At 29.6% G+C, this 26,389-nt stretch overlaps 2 protein-coding genes across 5 annotated transcripts in view; both read right to left on the reverse strand.

The window, feature by feature from the left end:
- Window positions 1–266: 266 nt before the first annotated feature.
- On the reverse strand, window positions 267–1,369 carry LOC128398090 (thioredoxin domain-containing protein 17-like). Its single transcript, XM_053358906.1, has 2 exons — window positions 820–1,369; window positions 267–552 (listed from the first exon to the last, which is right to left on the reverse strand). The coding sequence occupies exons 1-2, from the start codon at window positions 1,138–1,140 to the stop codon at window positions 484–486; spliced, it is 390 nt and encodes a 129-aa protein (XP_053214881.1). The 5' UTR covers window positions 1,141–1,369; the 3' UTR covers window positions 267–483.
- Window positions 1,370–1,518: 149 nt separating this feature from the next.
- Window positions 1,519–26,389, reverse strand: part of LOC128398084 (excitatory amino acid transporter-like) — a 31,967-nt gene continuing 7,096 nt past the window's right edge. The window contains exons 3-15 of one of the 4 annotated variants that reach the window (XR_008327039.1): window positions 19,847–19,979; window positions 19,601–19,738; window positions 19,246–19,425; window positions 19,024–19,128; window positions 18,775–18,930; window positions 18,553–18,656; window positions 18,367–18,465; window positions 17,986–18,155; window positions 17,616–17,665; window positions 16,451–17,088; window positions 15,146–15,232; window positions 13,473–13,539; window positions 6,034–8,354 (exon numbers count right to left, since the gene is read on the reverse strand). Coding sequence is in view for 2 of the 4 variants with exons in the window: in XM_053358900.1 (XP_053214875.1) it covers window positions 1,753–3,432 (1,680 nt within the window). In the remaining 2 variants the exon portion in view is untranslated. Of the gene's footprint in view, window positions 8,355–13,472; window positions 13,540–15,145; window positions 15,233–16,450; window positions 17,089–17,615; window positions 17,666–17,985; window positions 18,156–18,366; window positions 18,466–18,552; window positions 18,657–18,774; window positions 18,931–19,023; window positions 19,129–19,245; window positions 19,426–19,600; window positions 19,739–19,846; window positions 19,980–26,389 lie in introns of those variants that run through there. The other 3 variants (XR_008327040.1, XM_053358901.1, XM_053358900.1) reach the window with 3 other exon arrangements.

Raw genomic sequence — 26,389 nt, forward strand, 5'->3', positions numbered from 1 at the left:
ATATGTTCCTTAACCTTATCGTTTTTCCTTGGATGAAATCCTCCTTCCCACCACCAAGACTTTCACCACCATCACCCATGTTTTCCCACTTCCATCCTCATCTCTCTCTCTCTCTCTCTCTCTCTCTCTCTCTCTCTCTCTCTCTCTCTTTCTCTTTCTCTTCTTCACTTTTTTGTCTTTGTCTTTCTTTCCTTACAATGATTAGATCTACCCAATCATCAGTTTTAAACAAGCAAATACAACTATCGGAGGTTAATCATCCTAAATTCAAATCAAGATTATTAAATTTAATTATTAAATCAAGTTTTTTTTTGTGAAAAACCAAAAGCATTAAAAAAAATCTTTAATCTCATTGATAATCTTACACCATTTTGATTATCGTATGTATTTAGATTGATCCAGTTTCTACCAAGCAATTAAATTGGAGGAATAAAAAAAAGAGACTCCATTGATTTAGTGATTGAGTTGATTCCAAATGGATAATCACAAGGTTAACAGTTCATCAATTAAATCAGGATCAGTTAAATTATCTTCAGCCAATCTCATGTTAAGCTGTAAATGACAATAACAACAAAGAGTATGATTAGTTAATTGTGCTAAAAATTATGAAATAGTAAAAATTATCAACTGTTTCATTGATAATAATGATCCCATTGAGGGAAAACATGATTAATCAACAACAATTGACAGATTAATTAAAAGGTAAGGAAAAAACAAACTGAATGAAACAGTTGATTAATGTTGCTAATTGTTGTTGTTTATCAACAACTGAATCAACAATAATAATAAACAATTAGAATTGTTATTTAATCAACTTACTTGTCCATGTAACATTAGGGTGGGAACACATTTTAATTGTATATCCTTATTGGTGCGATAATAATTGTTCAAGTTTTTATGATCTGCTCGGTCGATCTCAACGGTGATAAAGGCCACTTTTTCCGCTCCGTCATGAGCCTTTTCATATTCACTGAGACAACTTTCAATTACCGGATGGGCAGTGACACAATCTGGACACCAAGATTGACCAGTGGCATCTTTTGATCCAGTAAATAGAAGCCAAATTTTATCACAAGTTGATGAGACTGATTCAATTGCTTTAATCATCTCATCGGAACTGTTAACGGTGATTCGTTTCATTATTCTTGGTTTAATTTGAACAATTAGTTTTCAAATGGTAACAATTGACCAAAAAAAACAATGGAAAGTTAATAATAATCAAGGTGAAACAATTAACTTACACTTTGGGAACCAGAAAGTAAATCAAAGTGTAACCATCAGCCACTTTGATTGTTACCATCTCCATGGGCGTATCTTTAATTTAATTTGGTTACCTCATTTGAAATATCATTTATTAATTGTGATTATGGTTAACTATTAGTTAATTGTTTACCTAACAGTTAATTTGATGATATTTGATACTTTTAAATGTCACTCAAACTCCTACGGAGTTTTTGTTTTATTAATAGTTGTTGATTGTTGTCAATTTGATTGTCTTAGAAATGATTTAAAGGTTACTTGATTTGATATAATTTAATGTATGAAATGTTTGTTGATTTAATTGTTGATTCAATTGGGTGGGTGGTTTTCCCTTTCATGTTTAATGCATGTTAATTGTAATTCAATTATGAGATTGTTAATGTAAATGATTAGATTTTCATCCTTAATCCATAATGGAAATGATTTTCATTCACTTTTAGGTTTAGGTTAATGGTTCATCTTAAAGGTCATCAGTATTTTCTTGATGGTCAGTTAATGAGGCCAATCACATTTATAAGGTTTCGATGGTGGTATTGGTAGGCAATCGTCCAGTTCCTGGCAACCTGGAGGTGACCAGTGCATCACTGAAAGGTCGCACCAATTGAGAGCGGGCTCACCGGGTTCCATTGAGGTGAGATGGTCAATGTAGATTGAATTAAAAGTTGGAATTATTTTCTTGTACTCAAGTGAATGAGTTGGTATCAGGTAACGTTCACCGGGGTCACGGCCTAGGTGGAAAAGGGCAGGGGAAAGGGTGTAATTGGATAGAGTGTGAGTGGTGATTCCAGGGACAAATGATCCGGGACAAAAGTCGATTCCCGTTGAAAATTGGGCTAAAGAGTTTGTCCAGGTGAACCAGTGAGCTTTATATTGTCCATAACGAATGGCCATAAGTCGGTTACCTCGATAAAAGTAAACTGGTCTATCTGGCTGAGAAAAGTTCATGGGATTGATTAAACTGGACGCAAAGCTGAATCCATCTATTGGTCGTTCTGTTGGTAGAGATGAATTGGAAATTTCAACAAGGGTGGAAAATAGATCGACAAAAGAAACTGCTTTAGTCCATTTTGTACCTGGTTCGATGACCCCCGGCCAGTAAGCTATTCCAGGTACTCGAAATCCACCTTCAAAGGTTGTTTGTTTACCGCAAAGTAAAGGACCTGCTGAACCAGCGTCATTTTTAGAGACAAGAGCAGGTCCATTGTCGGAGGTGAAAAAAATCAAAGTATTATTAGCCGTGAACGGAGAGGCAGCGATTGTATTGACAATTTGACCCACTGCCCAGTCCAGTTCAACTAGAGCATCACCATAAGGTGATCCTCGTCGGGAGGAACCAATAAACTGAGTCGATCGGTAAGAAGGTGCGTGACTGGCATCGGGAGACCATAGGAGGAAAAATGGACCCGAATTGGCCTCAACTCGAGATGCAATATAATCTAGTGCTTTTTGGGTGTAAATTTGTGTCAAATTTGAGACAAAATTAGCCCGATCAATGATAAAATCTTGAAAATATCGACCAACCATCAGGTCATCCTGATAAATGGGAATATTTGGTCGGACTTTATTATCATATGGACCAAAGTGACAATTAGTTGATCCAAAGAAAGTATTGAAACCATGTTGCCGTGGTAAAAATTGTGGCCTATGACCTAAATGCCATTTACCAATGAGAGCTGTATGATAACCGGAATCGGATAAAAGCTCAGCCAAAGTGATTTCCTGATGATCAATTCCACCGACAATTTCCTGTGGTGTATAAGAGTTTCGTCCATCAATATTATCAGTGTAAAAACCATTACGAATGGGCAGTCTACCGGTCAGCAGGGAGGCTCGTGAAGGTGAACACAGGGGCGATGAAGAGTAAAATGAGGTCAATAACATTCCCGCCGAGGCCAAAGAGTCAAGATTAGGTGTATCATGATTAGGATCACCATTGACTCCTAAATCACCAAATCCCATGTCATCCATAAGCATGACAATAATGTTGGGTGGAGGAGGAAGAGGGATGAAGGATGATGATGATTGGTTCGCATGTTGACCATTAAACTGACCGTTGTGGTGATGGTCAGTTGAGTGATTAGATGATGGGTGAGGTTGACATGATGAAATTAACGTTAAAACAAATAAATGACTCAATAGAATCCAAGGTTTCACTTGATATTTGATTAACATTTTTCTCTCACAGTAATTAAAAAAATTAAACGAATCAACAATTAGCAACTCATTGAACCATTTACCGGACACAATTAACTTTTAATTGTTTACAATGTGTAAAATTATTTTGAATCATAAACAACTTTGATTGTAATATTAACTGAATCAAGCTTTCAACTTTTCATTGAGAATTGATGAAAACTTAATCAATCGTTGACACTAATTAATTGCTTGTCTTTGATTATCGATGGATGAGAAAACCTAATCAAGATAATTGTTAATCTTGAGAAATTGATTTTTCTCATTCTCTTTAATTGTTGTGATTAACCATTTCAAGTTGATTACTGCTCAATATCAACAGATATTATTTGTAGTTAATATATTAATTGTTGTTGTAATGTTAATTTAAAATGCTTCATCATTATTGTATTAACTTTTAATTGTTTGCAATTTAACCAAACTGATCAATTTCAATTGTAATGATGATGATAAATCAATATGATTGGTGAAAAGAAAAACTTAATTAAACTTGACAACAATCAATTATTTGAAAGATTTATGATTGAAATAATTTTCTTTCTGATTGATTGTTGAGTTTTGAAAATTGTTGATGATGATAAATTGATTACTAATCTAATCAAGTTGAAAGTTTTTCAGGCTAACAATCAATCAGAATTGATTTGAACTGATAAACGATTCTAATAATAAATCAAAAGCGTTTGATTAACATTGTCAACCACCAAGAGGATAATCAGACAAATGAACAATTAAAAATGATATTAATTGTTGACTGTTGACCGAAAGTTAAAAGTTAATTAGCTGATTAAAGTGTTTAATTGTTAATCGTCTTTAATTGTAATTGTTTTGGTTTGTTTTCTAACTTTCGATTTGAAAGAAAAGGCAAATTGTTGGGAAAAGTTTGTTTTTTTTTTCATTCTGTTATTACCACAATCAGCATTCTGAATTCTTGGTGTTAATTATTGATGAATTATTGTAAGATTACAAAGTGATCAGTGAGAGGATGATTAATGATGATGGAAACGATGATAATAATAATAATTAACATAGAAAGAAAATGTTTTTCCTTGAACAATTAGTTAATGATGATACACAATGATGATTAGTATTATGATACAATATATATTTGATTTGAGTCTTTCCAATTGACAGTAATTAGTTTGATTGGTTTGCTTAATTTTCTTTCTCTCTTTCTTAATTGTACTTCTAACAGATATTTGAACACTTTTGGTTATCTTATAAATAATACAATTAACTAATTGTTTTCCATGAATTTGATTACAATTAAAAGTCTCGGTGATTGTGTTTTCATATGAATGTGAATGTGAACGTGAGTGTGAGTGTGAGTGTGAGTGTTTGTATTGTGTCAATTAGAGTGAATTTAAAGTTAATTACTTGTGGAAAAGTTTTCGTTTTCTTTTTGATTCTAAAATTTTCTTTTCATTTAATCATCATCACCATTATGATTAACTGATTATCTAATCGAATTGTCAAATTAAACAGAATTTTGAAAGAAAAAAAGTTCATTTCCATTGATTAATTACTCTGAGACTTTCATGATGATCTCTGGTTAATATGTTCACGATTTCTTTAAGTGGATTCAATTCAATCATGAGATCATATAATTATATCTAATCTCGAATTTGATTTGAGAGAGAGAAAAGAAAAGTTCTAACCCTTAATTCTGTAATTAAATGATTACATTTTCAAGGTTTTAATCGTCATCATCATCATCATCATCGCTCTCTGATTAAATGTAATTAACTAATCAATTCTAATTGTTTTAACCATCAAACCAACGAGAAAAATGAAACTAATCAAATCAGCACATTCAAAGTTTTTGCAATGATAATTAACAAAATATATTAACTATAACAATCAATTTTTGTGTTAATTGTTTCTCAATGATAATCATAATCTGTGGCACCAATTGATTAAAACTTTTTGTTTCTTGTTTAAATGGTTAATAAAAATGATTACCTTTAATTGTTTATGATTAAAAAAATGATTACAAACCAAATTAAATGGAAAAATTAAAAGTTTATCAAAATCAGATTGGAGAATGGGGAAAAATTAAAATAAATTCAATCAAATTAGTTAATTAATAATAATTGTGATGTTTAATTGTTTCAAAAATGAAGAAAAAGACAAAAAAAAGTTTAAAATGCAAAATTAAAAGTTAATTGTAAACATAAAGGGTTAAACAAGTAAAGACAATTAAAGTTAATTGTTGTTTGTTGATCAAAATAAAAATGATTTGTTGTTGTAAATTGTTGATTCTCTCAATAGTTAATTAGTTAATTAACTAATTATGTATATATATAATATATCAATGAATACATAATTGTAATCATAATCAGGCAAACAGTTAAATGATGATCATCATTAATCATGATTAATTGATTTATATTAATTGATTATCATTACAGATTAGTTTTAGTATTACAATCAGAGAGGGAGAGAGAGAGAGAGTAATTAATTAATTGTTAGTATTAGTTAACTAAATTATATTAATTGTAACTTTTATCATTTTTTTTAAAGATTTTCATATTAATTGTGATTAGTTAAATTGTAATATTATTGATATTATTATTATGCATCAAGTGTAGTTTTTTTTTTGGTTGTTAGTTAATCAGTTAATTAGTAAGATGATGAAATTGATTAATGTAATTAACTTAATCACACAAACACACAGACACATACACACCCAATCAACGTGTTTACAACAATTTGATTAGGATGTTTTTTTTTCTGTTTAATTGATTAATTAACAAACAATTCAATTGATAATCAGACAGAGACCACACTTATTTATATTTATAACTATTTACATGTAACATTAATTTTTATCATCATTAACAAATTGTTAATCATTATTATTAATAGTTATTGATTTTCATTAAATCATCACCGTCTCAACAACAACAGCAACAAATCAAAATTGATGATGATGATTAAGATGAGTGTTGATTAATTGTTGATTGAATTGATTGGCAGAGAGAGAGAGAGAGGAAAAAATTGAAACAATAAAATCAACTCCATTGTGGTGATTTAACCTTAATAACAATAATTAAGGTTCAATGATAATAATTAACAATTATAATTTAATAACAATTAAATTGGTTGAATATTAGGTTGGTGTTGTTGTCAGTTAATCGGTCGGTCGGTCGGTCAGTGATTCGGTCAGTTTTTAATTATAATCTTGAGTGGGTATTCATGTGAGTGGTTACGTGTTGTGTTGTATGTTTAAAGTATTATTATCATTAAATTATTAGATTATTAATTAGATTGATTTAGTTTCTTCTCAAAAGATGAGCAAAGGCGAGTGTGTTGTTGTTGTTGTTGTTGTGTTAATTGTTAGTGATGATATTATTTTGTTATTTAAACCATATGATATGATAATCATGTTTTAATTGCAAAGTTTAATTTTGTTGTTACTTGTCACAGTTTTGTTCAATATGATGATGATGATTAGTTAATTGTTGATGCGTTGTTGATGGATATATATATAAATTTCTGGGTGTCACTACGTTAATTTTGATTAATTATCGGTGTTTGTTTCTTGATGACTGAGAGAGTGAGAGTGTTGATTTGTATGTTTGATAGTAGGAAGCACACTGGACACCACAGAACGGAACCATGGTAACCATTTGAAAAGAAGTTGAAAGAAAAAAAAATCAACAATAATTTTCAGCTTAATTACTAATAACACTTTAGAAGAAGAAGAAGAAGAAGAAAAGAAAAGAAAAACAAATTAAAAGTTGATGGAAAATCGCAATTAAATCCGCCAATAAGATATTACCATCGATATTGATTGGTGATCGACATCATAATCATAATCATCATCATCGATATTGTATTGATAATATGATATGTTGTTGTTGAATTGATGGAAAAGTTTTACTTCTAATCCGAAAGAAAGAAGGGAGAAAAAGTTGAATTGAATTACGATTAATATCACTGATTAAATTGCGTTAATCATTTAATCCATAGGTAAAAACAGGAAGTATCAGTAGATTCAGATGATCCCATGAACCAATGATAAATATCACCAAGATGATGATCATGATAGGATATTCATGAGATTAGTGAATGTAAGTGTCTCTTTCTGTATTAGAATTACGGATTTATAATTATTCTTAAAGTTTTGATGAAACTTTTTCTTCATCATGAAAACGGGTGAAGGTCATACTGGTGATGGAGATGATGTTAATGATGATGATGATGATGATGATGATGGTAGTGGGTAAACAATGAAAAATAAGAGAGTGGGTTTAGTTTGATAAAATTACATTGAAAACTGATATATTGGTGTAGCTTGAGCAGCTAAAAAACATTGTTTTTCCCCTTCAGGCTATTTACTTGATTATCACTCGATCTGTGTACCTATGCATACAATTGTTTTTGTTTATAATCAATTAATATCATTAATTTATTAATTGCTCTATTAAGATGATGATATGATTATGATGATCCTTTTTGTTTTACTTGGTGTTCAATTTAATTAATCAGTTGCTATCGATTTGTTTTTGTTTTTCAATCTTTTTTTTCCTAGATTTTGATTATGTTGTTGTTGTTGTTTTTGTGTCAAAATGTGAAATTTAAACAATTATTTGATTTAATTGTGATCAGCTGATGATGGAGATGATGATGATGATGATGATGATGTTATTGTTGTTGGTGTAACTGGGCAAGTAAGTGATGGTGTTTGTGTGAGTTTAAGGTGTTTATATGTGTATGTGTGTGTGTGAGTGTGTTGATTGTGAAATATTGTTAATCAATAAGGTGAATTGTTTTTGTTGTATCGGTGATCAAGTTAATTAGATTTTTTGTTTTTTAAATTTCCGTTTCCGGATTACTTGGTGATAATGCATTCTGATGTCCACCTCTAGTCGGCGATACCATTGACAATTTTCTTGGCCCTGTAAACAAATTGTTTGTAAAAAAACAAACAAACAAAACAAAACAAAAAAAAAAGACAAAAACAAAAATAGAAACAAAAAAAAAAGGTCAACAAAACAATTAATTAGCTCGTAAATAATATATTATATATAAAAGTTACACAGAAAAGTATATAATACAATTAGGATAATGGATTAAATTTATTAATAATAATCTCTCTGGTAATCTATTAAATCAATATGAAACTTTAATCTAAAATGTTCAGATATATAATTAGAAATATAATCAAAATCTACTTATTAGTATTTGGATTAACGTTTATATTATTTTTTTTCCTCTTTTGTGATGAAATTAAAATCATCATTTAATTGTTGTCTCTTTCCTAACGGTACTTATGAAGGAAGGGGGGGAAGAGGAGCTTAATTATCAGTTAGACAATAAGTTAATTGTGATTAATTATTATTATTAATCAATATACATATCATATTTAGTTAATACAACTCTCCCATTCATCCAATATACATGCTCAGATGTATAATCATGATAATTTGTTTTAAATCATTAAAGCTACAATTTAACTTACAGTTACTATAGTTACTAATAGTTGTACAATTTAAATGACAGAATCAAATGAACAAGAAAAAATCAACATTAAGCCAATAGCAATTTAACAAAAATTAAATTAAATTAAGCCAACTAACTACAATTAACTAAAAATATATAATAATATTTTATCACTAGAAACATTGATTAAACTAATTAATTGAGACATGGAAAACAATAAGTGTGTCTCTCAATTGAATTAATATTATTGGAAATAGTATTAAATTCATGCACAATTAGTAAACTGTAATCAAAAGGAAAATTAAATAACAACAACAACAACAACGACAACGAGGATTTTAAATTGTTTGTTTTTTTTTGTAGATTCTCTTGATTAGTTGATTAGCTCAATAATTGTGAATGTTTAATTTGATTGGAAAATTAACTTCCAAGAAAATAAGTTTACAGAATGATTAAAATTTCTGATCAACATGATTTTTATCAAACGTTTATCATCTGGGAGTTTGTTTCTTAATATCATTATTATTATTATTATCATTATTATTGTTATTGTTATTATTATCATTTTGAAAGTGGGTGGTAAGACCTTGTTGATGGACTTGATGATGATGATGATGATGATGATAAAACTAGAAACCATTAGGAAGCAAAAGGAGAAGTGAAAAACAATCAATCTTATCTTACATTGGGAGAAAAGTTCTGAAGCAAATTTTCAAAGATTCAGTTGGATTTTGCTTATTTTTATCTCTCTTTTTACCTTTACCTCGAAATATTTGCAGGTCAAACACTATGTCAGGTCAATCTAAAGATGGACATTCACTTGAAATAAATTATATTATATAATAAAAGAAGAGAAAGAGAGAGAGAGAGAGAGAGAGAGATAAAATTTGATAGAGAAAAAAAGTAAAATAGTAACCAAAGCAAAAGAGTTTTTCTGTTTATCTATTTTTTTTTGTTTCGATATATATTATATATAACTTTAATTCGATCGATATTGTTCGAGTTCTATTTGGTAAAAATCTCGTTTTTCTTATAAAAAAAAGTAAGAGAGAAAAAGATGATGATGATGATGAGGTTGATCTTTGGGAGAAAAAGAAGTGAGAGAGAGAAAAAAATACTAAGGTTGCTCGAATTCCAATTCTTTATCTTTATCTTCATCTTCGATGGTGCTTACACATCTATTGACCATTGACCAGTCTCTATATTCTGGACAAAACTGATCTTTCTACCATAACTTTCTGCTTCCATCTATCATCCCCTCACCTACTCTTCATCATTCTTATCGTTTTTTTTTCAATGGGTTATCGTTCGAGTGAGAAGGACAAAAATAAAAGTTCTAACATTTTTTCATCTCTTTTCGAATCGAATCGTAAAGCTTCATGTTGTTATTAATTTCTCTTTCTCTCTCTTGCAATTCTTTTTTTTTCTTCTCTGTTCTCTCTCAGATTCAATCCTCCTTTTCTCCTTCTTCTTGATCATCATCATTATCTCTCTCACACCAACCTCCTTCTTCTGATCATCTTCAACTTCCTCTTTCTCTCTCTCCCTTGTTAAAATTTTCTTCCTACTGTTTTCTATTTACTCATTTACTTTGGTTTCCTTTATTTTTCCATAGATTTTCATGGTAAATCAGCAAATGATCAGGTTGATGAAGATGATGTTGTTATGATGAGCGAAGGAGAGAAAAAAATAAACAAGAAAACTATGATAAGTTAACCTTAATGGAGATTGATTTTGATCACTTGGAACAATTTAAATCAATCTTGTAAGTCTTAATCAAAAGCTATTTGCAATTTAGTGTAATCCAGTTTGCATGAAGATTGAAAATAACAGAATCAGAGCTGAAACTGGGAAACAAAAATTTGACATTTCTAATAGTCCTTTTATTAGATATAATGTAAGATAACTTTTGAATTTACTATTTATTTACTAGATTGAAATGATATTATGTATTATATTGAGTTGATTGAAAATGCATCAAATGTCAAACTTTTTTCTTATAAAGTTAACGGTGAAAGGAGGAGGAGAAGGAGGAGGTAAATGAGAGAGAAAGGAGAGAGGGAGAGGGTGGAGGTGGGTATTGGAAAAGGAGGAGATAGAATGAAGAAAATGAGAAAGGAAAACATAAAGATAGTTCATGAGAAGCTGAGTAAGTGAAGATGAAGATGAAAATAACACATCATTCATTGAGTCAGACAACATTATTTCATGTAAATGGTGTAGAAAGAGTAAGAAAGAAAGAGAGAGATGATGATGATGATGAAGAGTAACAAGGCTCAGGAATAATGTATAAAAAGGTGAATTAGTGGAAGAGAGAGAGAGAGAGAGAGCCAAAGAAAAGTCTTTCTTTATTGTACCTCCCTCAGCTCATCATGAAAAGCCAATATTTTCTTGGTTTTTGTTCAATTACAGGGCTCAGATGATAGTTCGGCATTGAGATTGCTCAGGAAAAGGTTGAAATCGATCGATAAGATTTTTTTGCTCTCTCTCTTTCTCTCTCTTTCTCTCTCTCTCTTTCTGATCAAGGTTGGGCCCTTTCTTTCTTTCTTTCTTTCGTTTTTTCCTCACTCTCATTCTCTAGTCTCTCATCATTTTCATCTCCTTTATTATAACTATCCTGGGTTAACATTCTCTCTCTCTCTCTCTCTCTCTCTCTCTCTCTCTCTCTATCACAAATTCAAAGGTCACCTTGAATAAGGTTTGGGCTTCACTTTTTTTCACATACATTTTGTATTTATCTCCCCTTTGTTAGTGAACATCATCTCTCTCTCTCTCTCTCATTCACTTACTCACTGAATGAATGCTCAGAATCAGAATCATCATCATATTTCCTGCAATATTATCATGTATTGCTAATCATAAATTTGCAAACATGGACAGAACTGATTTTCACTCCGGTGTGTGTGCTCCTAATGTTGACTGAAGTGTAATTTCCTGATTCATGATAAATAATCACATCAAAAAACCAAGTATATTATGATAATCAAAATAATAGCTATCAACATTGTGGTGGGTATAATATGATCATTATCACCACCAACAACTTGAACACCTTTACCTTAACCAGGTAACAGGGGGGGGGGAAAGATATGAGCTAAAATGTTGGCAAATTATTTAGTAATTTTTTCCCTTTCCATGATAATATATCTAAATGAGCCTCTACAGACTTATCATGACATTTGATTTTACCTCTGGTAATTGTGTATTGTTACAATTGGTTAAAATAATAAAAGCCAAAGCATTTAATTGAACACCGAGATAAGCATCATGGTGGAAAACAATTCCCACAATGAAAAAGTTCAGTTCAGTTCAACTTTTCATTTCTTTCTTCCTCTCATTTTCTGTATTTAGTTTAATCTCTCTCTCTCTCTCTCTCTCTCTCTCTCTCTCTCTCTTCCTTTTTCTTTTCTCTTTCTTTTATCCTTTCAACTTCTTTCATTCATTTCAATCTTTCTCTCTGTGTGTTTTCAGTAACATCGCCTCAGGCAATTTTCCTAGAGGCTGATATATCAAATTAGATGATATGACAGAAACAGAGAAAGGAAGAGAGAGAGAGAGAGAGAGAGAGAGAGAGAGAGAGAGAGAGAGAGAACGTCAATAGAAAAGAAAACAAAAAAACAGAAACTTCTGTTTTCTAACCCACTCCATCCATCACACCTCCACCTCCACCTCCTCATCCTCCCACTTTCACCATGGCATTATACCAATAAGAGCGAGGGAGAGAGATAAAGAGAAAGAGAGAGAAGATGAAAAATTAAAGATTTAGTTACAGAAATTGAAGATAAATATTCATAAGAAGGATGGAAAAGTCAGGATATTAAGGAAGACACATAATCTGAATCAGCATGAAAGATTCAGAATCATTTTTGGAACAACTTGAAGATAATTAATATCACATAGAAAATGAAAGAGAGTTCTTGAAACCGAAAAAAGTTCTGAATCAATTCCCTGATTGATGCTAAAAGCTTTTCAACAATAACAAAAATCTTGGATCAAAGTGATGTATTATTAGATTAGATTGGAATATGAAAAAAAAAGATAATAAGTCAAAAATAACAATGAAGATGAGGATGATAAGATGAAAAAAAAAGAAGAAGATGTAATCAGTTAAGAAGAAGGTAAGAAAAGATAAAGTAAAGACAAAGATGATGAAAATAGAGAGAATAATAATATTTAACATGGCGGATTATCATGATAATCATGATATTAATTGATTTTCTTGGAAAATAACTTTTTTTAAAAAAATCATCAAAAGTGAAAGTTCTGGTACCAGGGATGTGATTTCGTATCCAGATAGATATTAATATAAATGCTCAACTAATCATAGGAGACGAATAAAAAATCAGTAACTATTAAAATTGCAAAGCTCATAACATTTTCTGTTCTTATATTTATACAATTCTAAATTATATTCTGAACATTCAATGATAAATATATAAATGAGTTAGAATCATGAATTCATAATGAAATAAAGAGATTCAGAGAGAGAAAGAGAAAGAGAGAAAGAGAGAGAGAGAGAGAGAGAGAGAGTAAGAGGGAGAGAGATATTAAGAGATTGATGAAATGAACCATACTCATTAACTGGTGGGTGCAAGTCCAGAGGTTAAAGTTTAACAGTTGCTAGTGCTTGAACCTAAAAGCCTATGGGCACGGGTGGAAAAAGATTCATGGTCAGCAGATGAGAAAGAGAGAGAGAGAGAGAGAGAGAGAGAGAGAGTCCATGTTAAGCATCAAAGAGGAAGAAGAAGAAGAAGATGATGAGAAGATGATAAGTTGGTGATTATCATATATGATAAATAATGATCATAATTATAACGGTAAATTATAATATGAGAAAAACAATAATAATAATATAATTATAATGATCAAAATGATAATAATCTTATGTTAATACAGTTTTTGCCTTAGACTTTTATCATAATAATAATAATAATAATAATTTCAACTGAGATTACTGGGAGTGTATGTGTGTGTGTGTGTGTATGGAGGTTAAAAAGGTCAAGTACAATGCTTGGAGCAATCAAGGTAAAAGGTATTAAGGTAACATTATTATCATTCCAGGGAAATTGTTACAATATGATAGAGATATTGTAATATTATTAGGTGAATGTAATTTAATTATGACAAGAATCAAGATTTTAATTCATTCAAAGTTATTCGATTATTTAATCAACAATTGTTGTATTATATTGTAAACAACATGCATCATTTAAACCCAATTAAAGTAATAATTAACTCAAGATTATGATTACTATTAGGACCAATACAAATGAAACAAAATTGGTTATTATTATAATAACATTTATATTACAATAAATTAGCAGCTACAGTTGATTAATTATGCTTATAATAATAATATAAAGATATTAGCAAGTTGAATGATTGATTCTTATTGATTATAATCAAATTATCATATTACGTTTAACTGATGTTTAATTGTTATTAGATAGCAATTGAATAAACAATAGTCACTTATGTATAATAATAATGATCATGACTAACAATCAAATTAATTAGAAAAATCTTAAAGTCAACTTGATAATCTAAACTAAATGCTAATCTTTTCAATGTGATTTTTTAATTGTTACTAAATTGTTTCAATGGTGAATATGTGATCGTGTATTATGTGTGTGTGAGTGTAAGTGTGAATGGGAATGTGAAAGGTGATAATTGTCACAGAGATTTAAAATTGATGGTGATCAATAGGAATTAGAAAATGACACACACTGTAGATATTCATGTTACAGTGTGAGGCGAAATGAAAAAGCTCAATTACATTAGATAATCTTAATAATAAGGATAAAGCAAACCAATGAGTAGATTAAAATTCTGATAAGATGAAGGAGAAAAATAAAAACAAGATTAACCAGGATAATCTTATCATCAGCATCTCATATATGTAATAATATACAAATACTGATTAGATTAATTTACTTGATTCCTGTTCTTGTTGCAATGTTAATTTTTAAGACTATTAACAAAGTTACTTTTCTCGGTGATAATAATGATTAAATTATTGCAATTAAATTAAATTAAATTAATAAATATACGAATGCAATGAAAATAATATACAAATGTAACAAACTAATAATAAGGCAAATTAAAGTTAGCATGAAACTTTGTTGATCACAATCAGAAATGATTAAATTAAAATATATTAATAAATGAAGGATAACTTTTTTTTTCTCAAGATATTATCTCTTGATTGTGGTTAGTTTAATTTAGATTAGATTAACAATTAACTTACCCGTTTGTCTCTGTGATTCCAGTAGTTCTAGTCCATGTTCATGATCAAACTTATCCAGTTCATCTTTGGACAAATAATAGACGATACCTTTTAAATTGTAGCAATTAAGAGAGATGGAGAGACAGAGAAAGAGAAAGAGATTTAAATAATTACAATTTGTTTTGAATTTTAATCAATGAGAAAGCAAATTAATTGCTTTAAATTTGATGACAGTGAGTAAAATTGAAAAGAGACTCGAGAACATAGAAAAAGTTAATTGCGAAAAACAAAATGCAAATTCAATCCTATGAACAAGAGGAATCAAAGAAAAACAAAAGTTAATCTGTCAGTTTAATTGTAAATTGTTCAAGTATTTACAATTGAAGACAATTTATCATTTAATCAGTGTATTAATTTTAACTATTACAATCATTTAATTTGATTCATGTTGATAAAGTTACTCGTATGTTGCAAAAATATTAATCAAGAAAAATATATTAGATTGTTACTCTTTGGCAAACTGTTGATTACTTGATTAGTTGCCATATAAAAATAAATATATTCAGTTATTAAGGTTAATTGGTTAATCAAAGAGAGAGAGAGAGAAAAAAATTAATTCTAACTCAGTGATTAAGTTAATTGTTGATAAAATATGAGAGAAAAGTTTTTCCTCCATTTGTTTTCCTATTAATAGTTACATATGTATGTACGTATATACATTTTTCACAATTTCTCGTAACAATTTGTTGATCAACTTAACTATTTAAACTTTTGTCAAACAAGTAAATTTAATAGTTGGCTTGTTAAATTGTTTTCATGACAATTTAACAGGTAGTTAAATGTTGTAGTTAAGCTCAATTAAAAAAGTGTCACACCTTTTTTATTATATATACACTTTGAATTTGCATTTTAATTATATATGGATTTTTTTTTCCAACCAATTTAATATCAAACTACAGGCACACATACACTTAATATATGTACATATATATGTATGTATGTATGCAGAAATCAGGGTGGTTCAGTTGTTGATTCATTTAAATGTGAATGTAAATTAGATTATCAATTGAGAGAGAATCAGAAAGAAACTTTTAAACACAATTAACTTTTGAAATACTATGGTGACAGTTTACAATTTGCTATAACTAAGAAATTAACTGTTAAATTATTGATATAATATCCTAGCTTTTTGTTTTTCTCGAGTAAAAATTGATTGATTGTTTCATCAGTTTAGCTTTTCAATGGGATAGTGTAATTGGATTATGTTGATTGTTGTTAATTTGTTATTAATCTACTCTCAAGATTATAAAATCCTGATTCAAATACCTGCGATTATTTTTATATTGAGACATTTCAGATGATGAAATTAATTGTACTTTCTGCTTGATAACTTGGCTTTCTTGTTTCCAAAGGCTCAATTTGTAAGGTCAAAGCTTCAACCAGGAATGCAAACCCAACAACAACAACAACAACAGAGCAATAAACACACACAAGGAAGTAAATTGTTATTGCAATTAGACCTTGGAGTGTGTGTGTAGCATTTTCAACCAGGAATTAGGTTTCATGAGGTTCATTGATTATCTCTAATTCCTGTGCTGTTTTTGTTGATGTTTTCAGTTTGCAAATCAACCAGGAACTTTGTTTACCTTTAACAATTGAGCAAAACAATTTGCAAAGTTTTCAGTTGCAGTAGTTTTAGTTTTGTTTGGCTCTTTCTGAATTGGGAATCAGTTTTTCTGTCCTGGTGGAGATATTGAATTTCATGATGATATATTTTCATTATAATCTATTGGTGATGCTCAGTTTTTTTTTCTTGGTCTGTGTTTGATTTTCTGGGCTTTTAATCAATTAGCTAATTGCCAAGTGAAAGCTGAAACTGTTTACTAATAAAACTGATGATGATTGTTGTTTAATTGCTTGGAGACATTTTATCAACATCTGACAGCAATTTAATGAATTAATTGCTAGTATTATTTATTATTGTTGTTGTTTTTGTTTTTGCAAACAATTAATCAATGATTGTATTGCAAAGGTGCATAAGGAAATGAAATTTGAATATGAAAATCAAGTGCAATAAAGGATTAAGTGTGTCAGTGTGTTAATTGTGCGATTATGTGTCAAGTCCGTGTGTGTATACACAAGTGTGTGTATTTGTGTGTTGTGTGTTTGTGTGTTTATGTGCAGTATTGGTGCAAATAAATCAAAGTGAAATACAAGAAATCCAAGTGAGTGCAATAAAGTGTAAGGTAAAAAATGGGTTAAATGGATTAGTGCAATTAGATGAGAGTTGATTTTTATCGTTAATGTTGTGAATGAAAGGTGATATTGTCAAGTGAGTTAGAGTGACCAGTGGGAGGATTTTAAGAGATATGTAAGAGTGAAAGTTGGTGTAGGAGGTGAATGAAGAGAGAGAGAGAGAGAGTCTGTGACATGGATGATACGTGTGCAATTGGGATGATAATGCGAAGCTAATGATATGATAACAACTTACCGGCACCATAAGCATCACCAAGGACGTTGATTGATGTTCTTAGTCTGTCTCTGTAAATATTGATGATGAAGATGAAAAAAAAAATAGAAACAGGAAAAAGGAAATGAATAAAATGATGAGGAAATAAAGAAGATGATCACCAATGATACATAATAATGTAGTATATTAACGTTAAATGTTGTAGAGACATATTTTTGGTAACAATTGATAATTTATCACCAGTAAATGATGATTATGATAACAAATGAAATCAAGTGGTAATGATGAATTCAATTCAAATTGTGATAATATGACAACAATTGATAGTTTTGTTGTTATTATTGTTATACTATTATCATTATTATTATTATTAATATTAAGGATAACTTACAAAAGCCAATCAACAGCTACAATCATGGAAATATCTTCTGTGGGAAGCCCAATGGCAGTGAGCACAAGAAGCATGGTAACCAGACCCGCCGAGGGCACTGATGCTGCCCCAATCGAGGCTGCAGTTGCAGTTAAACTAACAGTGATCACATCACCCATTGATAAAGGTACCTATTGTTTAGTAATAAATATAGATGTATAAAAATAGTAAAATCAATCAAAAAGTGACAACAATAAGCTAATCAATCAATCAATCAATCAATTGACAAGGAGAAGTAAAAGTTGATAAGTTATATTGAGAAGGGCAAGAGATAATTTTCTTTCTCTCTCTCTCTCTCTCTCTCTATGTAATTAGAATGGGGAAAAGAATATCTTTCCATACATTATTCATTTGTGCGATAAAAATAGCTGCAACCGCTTCGTAAAGAGCAGTTCCATCCATGTTTACAGTAGCACCAACGGGAAGAACGAATCTAGTCACCTGAGAGAGACAAAAAAGTAACGGTAAATAATTAGAATGGTTCAATTTTCTATTGGTATTAATTGAGAAAAGATTGTTTTTTATTACCCGTTTATCAATACCAAGATTTTCCTCTAAGCATTTGAATGTGATCGGTAAAGTGGCAGCACTACTCGCCGTGGCTAAAGCGGTAGCCCAAGCTTGTAGCATACCTGAAGTTGGTGTAGTCAAAAAAGTTAACGGTAAAAGACAAGAAAAAAGATTTCATTTATATATGTAAGTTCATTCATGGTGGTACTTTTGTGTCTGGATTAACGGATTAAGTTTTACCTTTGAAAAAGGTTAATGGATTTTGTCGAGTTATACTGAAAAATATTAATGGAAGCGTTATACAGGCGTGTAAAATCAATCCTATGATAACTGTCACCATGTACATTCCTAATTGTTGGGCTGTTACGTAAATATCTTCCAATTCAAGAGTTTTCCCTGTATAATGAGTGGATAGAAATTGTTATTGATATGATTTATAATGAAAGATTGAGAATGGAAAGAGAGTTGAATGCGATTAGATGACAATACCTATTATAAGTGACATTATACCGAGTGGTGAATACCACATAACAATAATAACAATCTTCATAATGATATCGTTGAGAGTGATGAAAAAACGAACCATAACTTCACCTAATAATCGTTTAGAATGATAGAAAAATAGAAAGAGAGTAGAAAAATATTAACACAGTTTCATCATGGTGGTTAAGGGTATAAATTCATGTACAGGGTGATGAAAGTTATTCTTACCAGAAGGTCCTGTTTGTTGGAGTACAATACCATAGGCTGAACAAAATACAATGAGACCCAAAATATTTGTGCCATCCTTCATTTCTGAGGATCTTTGCAAAGTGGTGATTGTTTTAGGTGTGACTGAATTAAATGTTACATTAATCAAATTAGTAACATTTGCATCAAGGCTTGGCTTGGCTAAAGAGAGAGAGAGTGAGAGGATTAATGATTGAGATTAGTTTTCCACCAATGATAAGGATTATTAAAAGATATTCAAGAAGAAAAGAAAAGGTGAAAATTGAGATTAACTTTTTTTTTCTTCTTCTTTCTTTTGACTGATTGGTGATGATGACATTATGGTGATAATACTCACAAGCAGGTATTGATTTGGTGACATTTACGTAAACAGTTTGCATTTGCCTGAAACAAGCTTCTAATAAGTTTTCAGGGAACATATTGCGAATTAGATCAAGGAAGGCATCTATTGTTGATACTTTTCGAGGAGTTCCGGCTAATTAAGAAAGAGAGAGAGAGAGAGAGTACAACAAGTGAAAGAGAAGAAAATTTGTAAAAGAAAAATGATTTATTCCAAAATGGAAACTGATCCTGATCATCTTACCTGTACCCAGTTCTTTCTTTATAATCGGATCACCAGGGTGAATAATTAAGACAAGTATAATACCCAAAATGGCTGCAAATATTGTGGTGGCAAGATAATATATAATAGCTCGGGTTCCCATTTTCCCGCTAGACTGTAAAGATAATTAAGTCAACAATTAATAGCTGATCGGTGTTGAAAGTTTTCAAAATTATAACGGTAAAAGGTTTTCAAGCGGGAAAAAAACTGATTGTTAAGCAAATGTAAAAAAACAACAACAGGTAAAAATTTGAATCTAAATCAATACAATTTGTTTGGATATACTCATTACTATTATCTTTATTATTATCATCGTATGTATATATTGATATTACAATCAAATGATAATATGGTTACAGTATATGAATAATGATTAACAATTATTATCATTCATTGATTATTATTATGGTAAAGTTAATGATGGTAAAGGTGATTAGGTGTAATTGGTAGTTAGTTAAACAGGTAAAAGGGTTTGAAATAATACAGATTATTAGCATTTCTCATGTGTTCATATTGTTTAGGATAAAACAGATTACCAATTAACTGTATTACAATTACATTATCAAGGATTATCATTTGGGGATACAAATTATTTTGTAATATACTCACACAAAACTATTATCATCATTTATTATCATCTAACTCTCTCTCTCACTATCTATTTACATTATGGTGATTAGTTTAATCCAGTAAGAAATTATTTCTACTCAAATAAATGTTTACATGGAGCAGATAATAAATTAATCATTTATAACAAGAATCAACAATTTATATCAATGATTGTGAGTAAGTTTGCTACAGAAATGCAATTTTTTTCAATATTTGTTTCAATTGTTAAGGTTTTTTTTTTTTACTTCTGTTCGTATATGTAAATAATAAATCATTTTCTGATTGTTTTTTGATTAGTTTCAACATTGGAAAATGTATCAATATTATTACCATGAAAATGTGATAATAATAATATATCACATACATGGATTGGTTTGTATGTTCAGGTAGGAATGAGAGAGATGGAGAGTAGGAATGATGATAAAGGTAACATTTTAGTCAGACCATCAATCAGTGAGTTAAGTGTTCAAATGGTCAGTTACTGAAGCTAATGTTGTAATAGTTTTTATTGTATTTAGAGTGTGTAAAGGTGAGAGAGAAGAGAGAGAGAGAGAGAGAGAGAGGTGGTGAAAGTGGACAGGTAAATGGACATTTCAAGTAGAGAATGGGAAATCTTGGTGAGTTGTCCAGGTAAAGGTGAGAATAAGGTAAAACTATTTGAATGAATCTGAGAATTGAAATGATGATCATCCTAAGAATCATTAACATAAAGATCATTAAATAACAACAATTAGCTCTTAATTGTCGTTAACAGTAATATTTATATACTTTGCGTGTGTTGATCAAAGTTAATCATTTCATCAAAATTTTATATTCCAGACAAAACAAAATTGAGTAAATTTATTTCATATCATGATCATGATATGATAATAATATTATTATCATGTGATGGTTACATGGTTTATCTGTTTGTTTGTTTTTTTCAAACAAAACCAGAACTTTTTTTTTCGCAATAGGATGATTTCGAAAACATTGAGAGAGAAAAAGTCTAAAAATAACTAATAACAAGATACTAGATTCTAAATGACCATTACCACTAAATAACAACAATCAGGTCATTGAGACTTGACCATTTGATACAGAAAATTTATATCAAATATCATGAGGATTACATGAAATGTTTACTGGTCCATGATAAAGAATTGAGAAAACTTTAAAACTGAATAAATGTTGCAATTGAAAATTGTTCATGATTAACATACAAAAAGAATCACAATTTAATGAGACAAGATGGAGAGAGAGAAATCAAATTTGATCATCTGATTGTGTTACTCTTAACCTACTATTCAACAAATTGATAAATTGAGTATTGATCATATTGATGATGATGATGATTATTATTATTATATTGATGATGAGTGAAAAAAGCAAAAATAAAATAGCAAATCAAGTTATTCAAGTCACGTTGAGCATTTATACTAGTTAACGATTGGTGATGACTTTTTTTTCTGGCTATCATCATCATCATCATCATCATCATCATCATCACCATCAATAACATTGAATTCAGAGCCCAATGATGATTGAAGATGAATGAAAATGTCTTTGCATGTATTATAAGAAAATGGGTATTGTGGAAACTCAATCTACCAATGCAGCAGAAAAAAAACATTCTCATATGAATTGAACATAATAAGAGTATTATAATAATTGTATTATTATCATGTACCTGGAACATAACTATCGATGGATAGAGAAAGAGAGAGAGAGAGAGTATCGAGGGTATGAAGATTTACAAGGTATATTTGTACGATATAATGAATACCCTGTTAGCCATTGGAATCTCTTAACAATAACCATGGAATATGTGAAGAAATATTTTCCTTGGAAAATACATTGTTGCTCTTGTTAGTTTCGTGTTTTTTTCCCATAGAAAATGTTACCAAACAAGAATAACAATAAAACAACAACAACAACACCAACAATTGATTGATAAAACTATTCCAAATACTACAAATATATACTCTAGAAATATATATATATATATAAGTGAATACCTTGAATAATTAATAGAGTTCAGGTGAAGTGGTGAATAGTGTTAAGAACAATTTTCTTTGTCATCTAAATAACAAGAAGATAAAAGAAGATGAACATTTTCCTCATCCTATTGGAAGAAAACTTGAAATTCCAAAGGGATTTTCAAAGGGAGATAAACAGTTAACTATTATGTATATATAAATATATATGTAAATGTACATCTTGTTGTTGTTGAAGAAGATGATGATGATGATGTTACCATGATGATAAAGACTTTTAGAAAGAGTTGATTAAATAACATGGGAAAGGATTGATGATAAAAAAAAGGGAAAAGAAGCAAAAAAGATGAAGCTAAAGATTCAGTTACAGGGAAGTAGCTGACAGTATTCATTATGCTTTATGCTTCGTCAGTTAATTCAACTGAGCCCAATGAACATCATCATCATGAGAATCAGAATATAATATATATCACAAGAATAAAGTTTCTTCAATCTCTTACCTTGATGAAAGTCGCGAAAAAGAAAAGGAAGAAAACAAAAAAAAACCTAAAAGAGAAAAGTAAATTTACCATCAAACCTCATCATCAATTATATATACTGATGGTTTAAGATGATAATCATCATTTACTCAAGTAAAACTCATTCACATTCATTGAGAATCATCATCATCATCATCAAGTTTATCATTGGATTAAGAGTAAAATATTACTATTACTCTAATCATTGAGAGTTATCCCTTTGACTTGTTGACCATTTGCAAATGGAGAAACTTTTTCAACTTCATCTTCTATGTGTGTATGTATATACATGGATGTACTGTATTTGATCAGTGTTAATTGTGATTAATTTATATATAAGCTAATCATTTACCATAAAAGTTTTACTGTTGATTGTTACATTTGTTTAATCATTGAAGTTGATTAAATATTGTAATGTTAAGAAAAGAGGAAGAGGAAATAAAAGTGAAAATTATCAAAACATCATAATGAGATAACATTAATGTTAGAAGTTGATTTAATATAAGAATAAGTTATATTAGTGAAAGTGAATAAGTTAACAAGCAAAAAGCCACCGAAAACCATGGTAATTGTGATTAATTGAATAGATTATTTGATCTAATTTCCTGTCTTTCTATCAAAAGAAAGAGGAAGATAAAGACAGAGGATAAGATAAGAGAGAGAGAGAGAGATGATGATGATGATGATAATCAATCTTCTCGTCAGACTTAGATACTATTATTACATTGGATGAGAATCATTTTCATCCTGTTTATCAAACATTTATCATTATCTTTATTATTATTAATTGTTGTGGGACTTTAATTCAGTTCATTTGAGCTTAACAATGCAATTAAATAATCAACAGTCCAGAAATCGTATTAAATTTTTAACATGATTATCATGATGATGATGATGATGATGATGATGAGGATGATAAGGTTTTTGCTTTAAATTGTAATATATTAATATACATAAAAAACATACTCTAATTCAATACTTGGTTTATTAAGATGTAAATATTTTTCCAACTCAATTGTAACCAATGTTTCATTGCTTTTATTTAATCTAATTCAATTTAGTTGATCATCCACATTCAGGAATCATGATAATTCAATTTGATTCCATGTGAAAAGATTAGGGATCATCAGAGTCTGTCTGGGCTTTGAAATTTAGGTTTAACAAGGAGGAAGAGGAAAAAAAAGTTATTACTCTTATTTATTGTTTAGGAATTACTTTGAACTTGAAATGATTGAAACCAAGGTTATCATCATCATCATCCTCATCCTCATCCTCGTCTTCATCATCATTTTATCTTTATCTTCATCACCATCATCCTGATTATGTTTTTACCTCCTCATGATGATGATCCAATATTAAGCTGATTGAATGATGAAGGATATGAAATGATGTAGACTTTTATTTTTCCTATGGAAAAGTAAACAATATAATCAATTGATTGTCATCATAATCTTATTTGATTATCAATGATTAACCAATTAAATTAAGATTATATTTATTTTCCAATAACAATTTGATATAATTATATAAGAAAATAGTAATTGTAAACTTTTCAACAAAATCATTTCATTTGATTGAAATTATAAAAAAAAGCAAACTAAATTGTCTCACTCAATTGAAAGTATATATTGAAAATTAGACTTTGAATATGTAATTAATTAATCATTAAATCATTTGCATAGTTAATCTGATTACCATTTGAATGTTGCATAATTAATTGTTACCATATCTTTTTTTTTGTGTGCTATCAACATCATTATGCTCAATCAAATTATCAATTCAATCCTGAAATCATCATCATGTTAATCATGTTGATTTGATAAGGTAACTAAATGAATTGGAGATTGATTTTTAAAGTGGAAAACAAATAATTAACTAATCAACTGGGTTTCTCAAACCATCATCTGATTAAATGAATTTACCTGAAAATCAAATTCAGTGTGACTTAATTATCACCATGAATCGTTGTTAATCATTCATAATCTGATGAATACTCAATTTGAAATGGATCTGATTGATTAATTGATTTGATAGATAAATTTAGATTCAGTTAATCAATTCAATTAACTTGTTCCATTGATAATCAAATTGTTCAAAGTGATTAATGAATGAGAAAAAAACAATTTAATTTGACACATAAAATATTTCAGAATCTTAATCATGTTGATAATTTAAAGTTTTTGTCTTGTATTAGTTTCCCTTAATTATGATTGGTGGATACGCTTTTAATCACTGTTGATTAAACTGTTAATTACTGGTTACAATTTGAATATTATCATTACTGAGGAAATGAAAATCAAAATGATTACATTGTTTTTTTCCAACAATTGAAACAATTTCAATGTTTACAAAGGGAAAATAATTGTAAACAAGAAGTAAAAAAGTTTTCGTAATAATCAACAAAACAATTGAAACTAAAAATAATCAACCTTTTTGATTGTTGCTATTGATTTAAATTGAGTTGATTACATAATCATTATCATCATCATTAATATGATTACAATTGTATATGGTTGATGTTGTTGTTGTTGTTGTTTAACTGCAAAGTGACACTGGCCACAAATTCAATTAACGGAATACAATGAAATGAAATTGTCTTTGACTGATTGTCTGATTTTGCTTTTATTATGTTCAGAATAAATTGTTCAGGTTCCAGGGGGAAGAGGATGAGGAGCAGGAGGAGGTTGCAGGAGGTAAGCTGAGGATTGAATTTACTGTTGATTGAAGCATTTTATTTCAAAGTGATTAGCAGAGTGGGAGAGATGGATGAGTGGGTGGTGGAAAGAGGAAAAGTGTACATGAGAGAGAGAGAGAGAGAGAAGGTGAATCAACACAAGGTTGAAGATGAGACTCATGTGAGTGTATTGATTTGGCTGATAATTTTTTCCCTCCCACTACACTCCCTTTTTCCCTCCTCCTCCTCCTCTTCCTCCTCCTTCATAGTATTCCCATTGTACTAATACAATAATACCGTTAACTGCTCATGATAATAATGATACAAGAACATGGAGAGGAAATAAAGATAGAGAGAAAGAAAGAGATGAGAAAAATGAAATGAATGATGATAGTGAAGATGAGGATGAAAGCATGGATAATATTAACATGCACGAAATAATAAACACATAGAGAAAAAGGCAGAAATAGTTGAAATATCATTTTGATTCATGATGATGAAACAGAAATCATGTTAATTGTGTGACGAGAGGTAAAAGTAACTGAAATAAAGGAGAAGAAGAAAAAGTAACATGAAACATAGAAAGGAGATAGAAAGTGAATGAAAAAAAAAACCATGAGATATTATTAATAGAATAATCATCAACACATTCTGATTTCATGATGAGAAAAAAAAAGTTCATGAGATAGAGATGAAAAAGAAGGAAAAACCTGAGGATAAGGTAGACTGATCATGATGATGGAGCGAA

The sequence above is a fragment of the Panonychus citri genome, unplaced genomic scaffold (assembly GCF_014898815.1).
Source record: "Panonychus citri isolate SS breed McGregor unplaced genomic scaffold, ASM1489881v1 Contig00045, whole genome shotgun sequence".
Classification (NCBI taxonomy): Eukaryota; Metazoa; Arthropoda; class Arachnida; order Trombidiformes; family Tetranychidae; genus Panonychus; species Panonychus citri.

What these genes read in the sequence shown, in the direction of transcription:
- LOC128398090 (XM_053358906.1), bottom strand. Translation starts at nt 1,140, where the DNA reads ATGAAACGAATCACCGTTAACAGTTCCGATGAGATGATTAAAGCAATT. An exon ending in CCCTAATGTTACATGGACAA is followed by an intron (nt 553 to 819) that starts GTAAGTTGATTA and finishes TGTCATTTACAG; the next exon opens with CTTAACATGAGATTGGCTGA.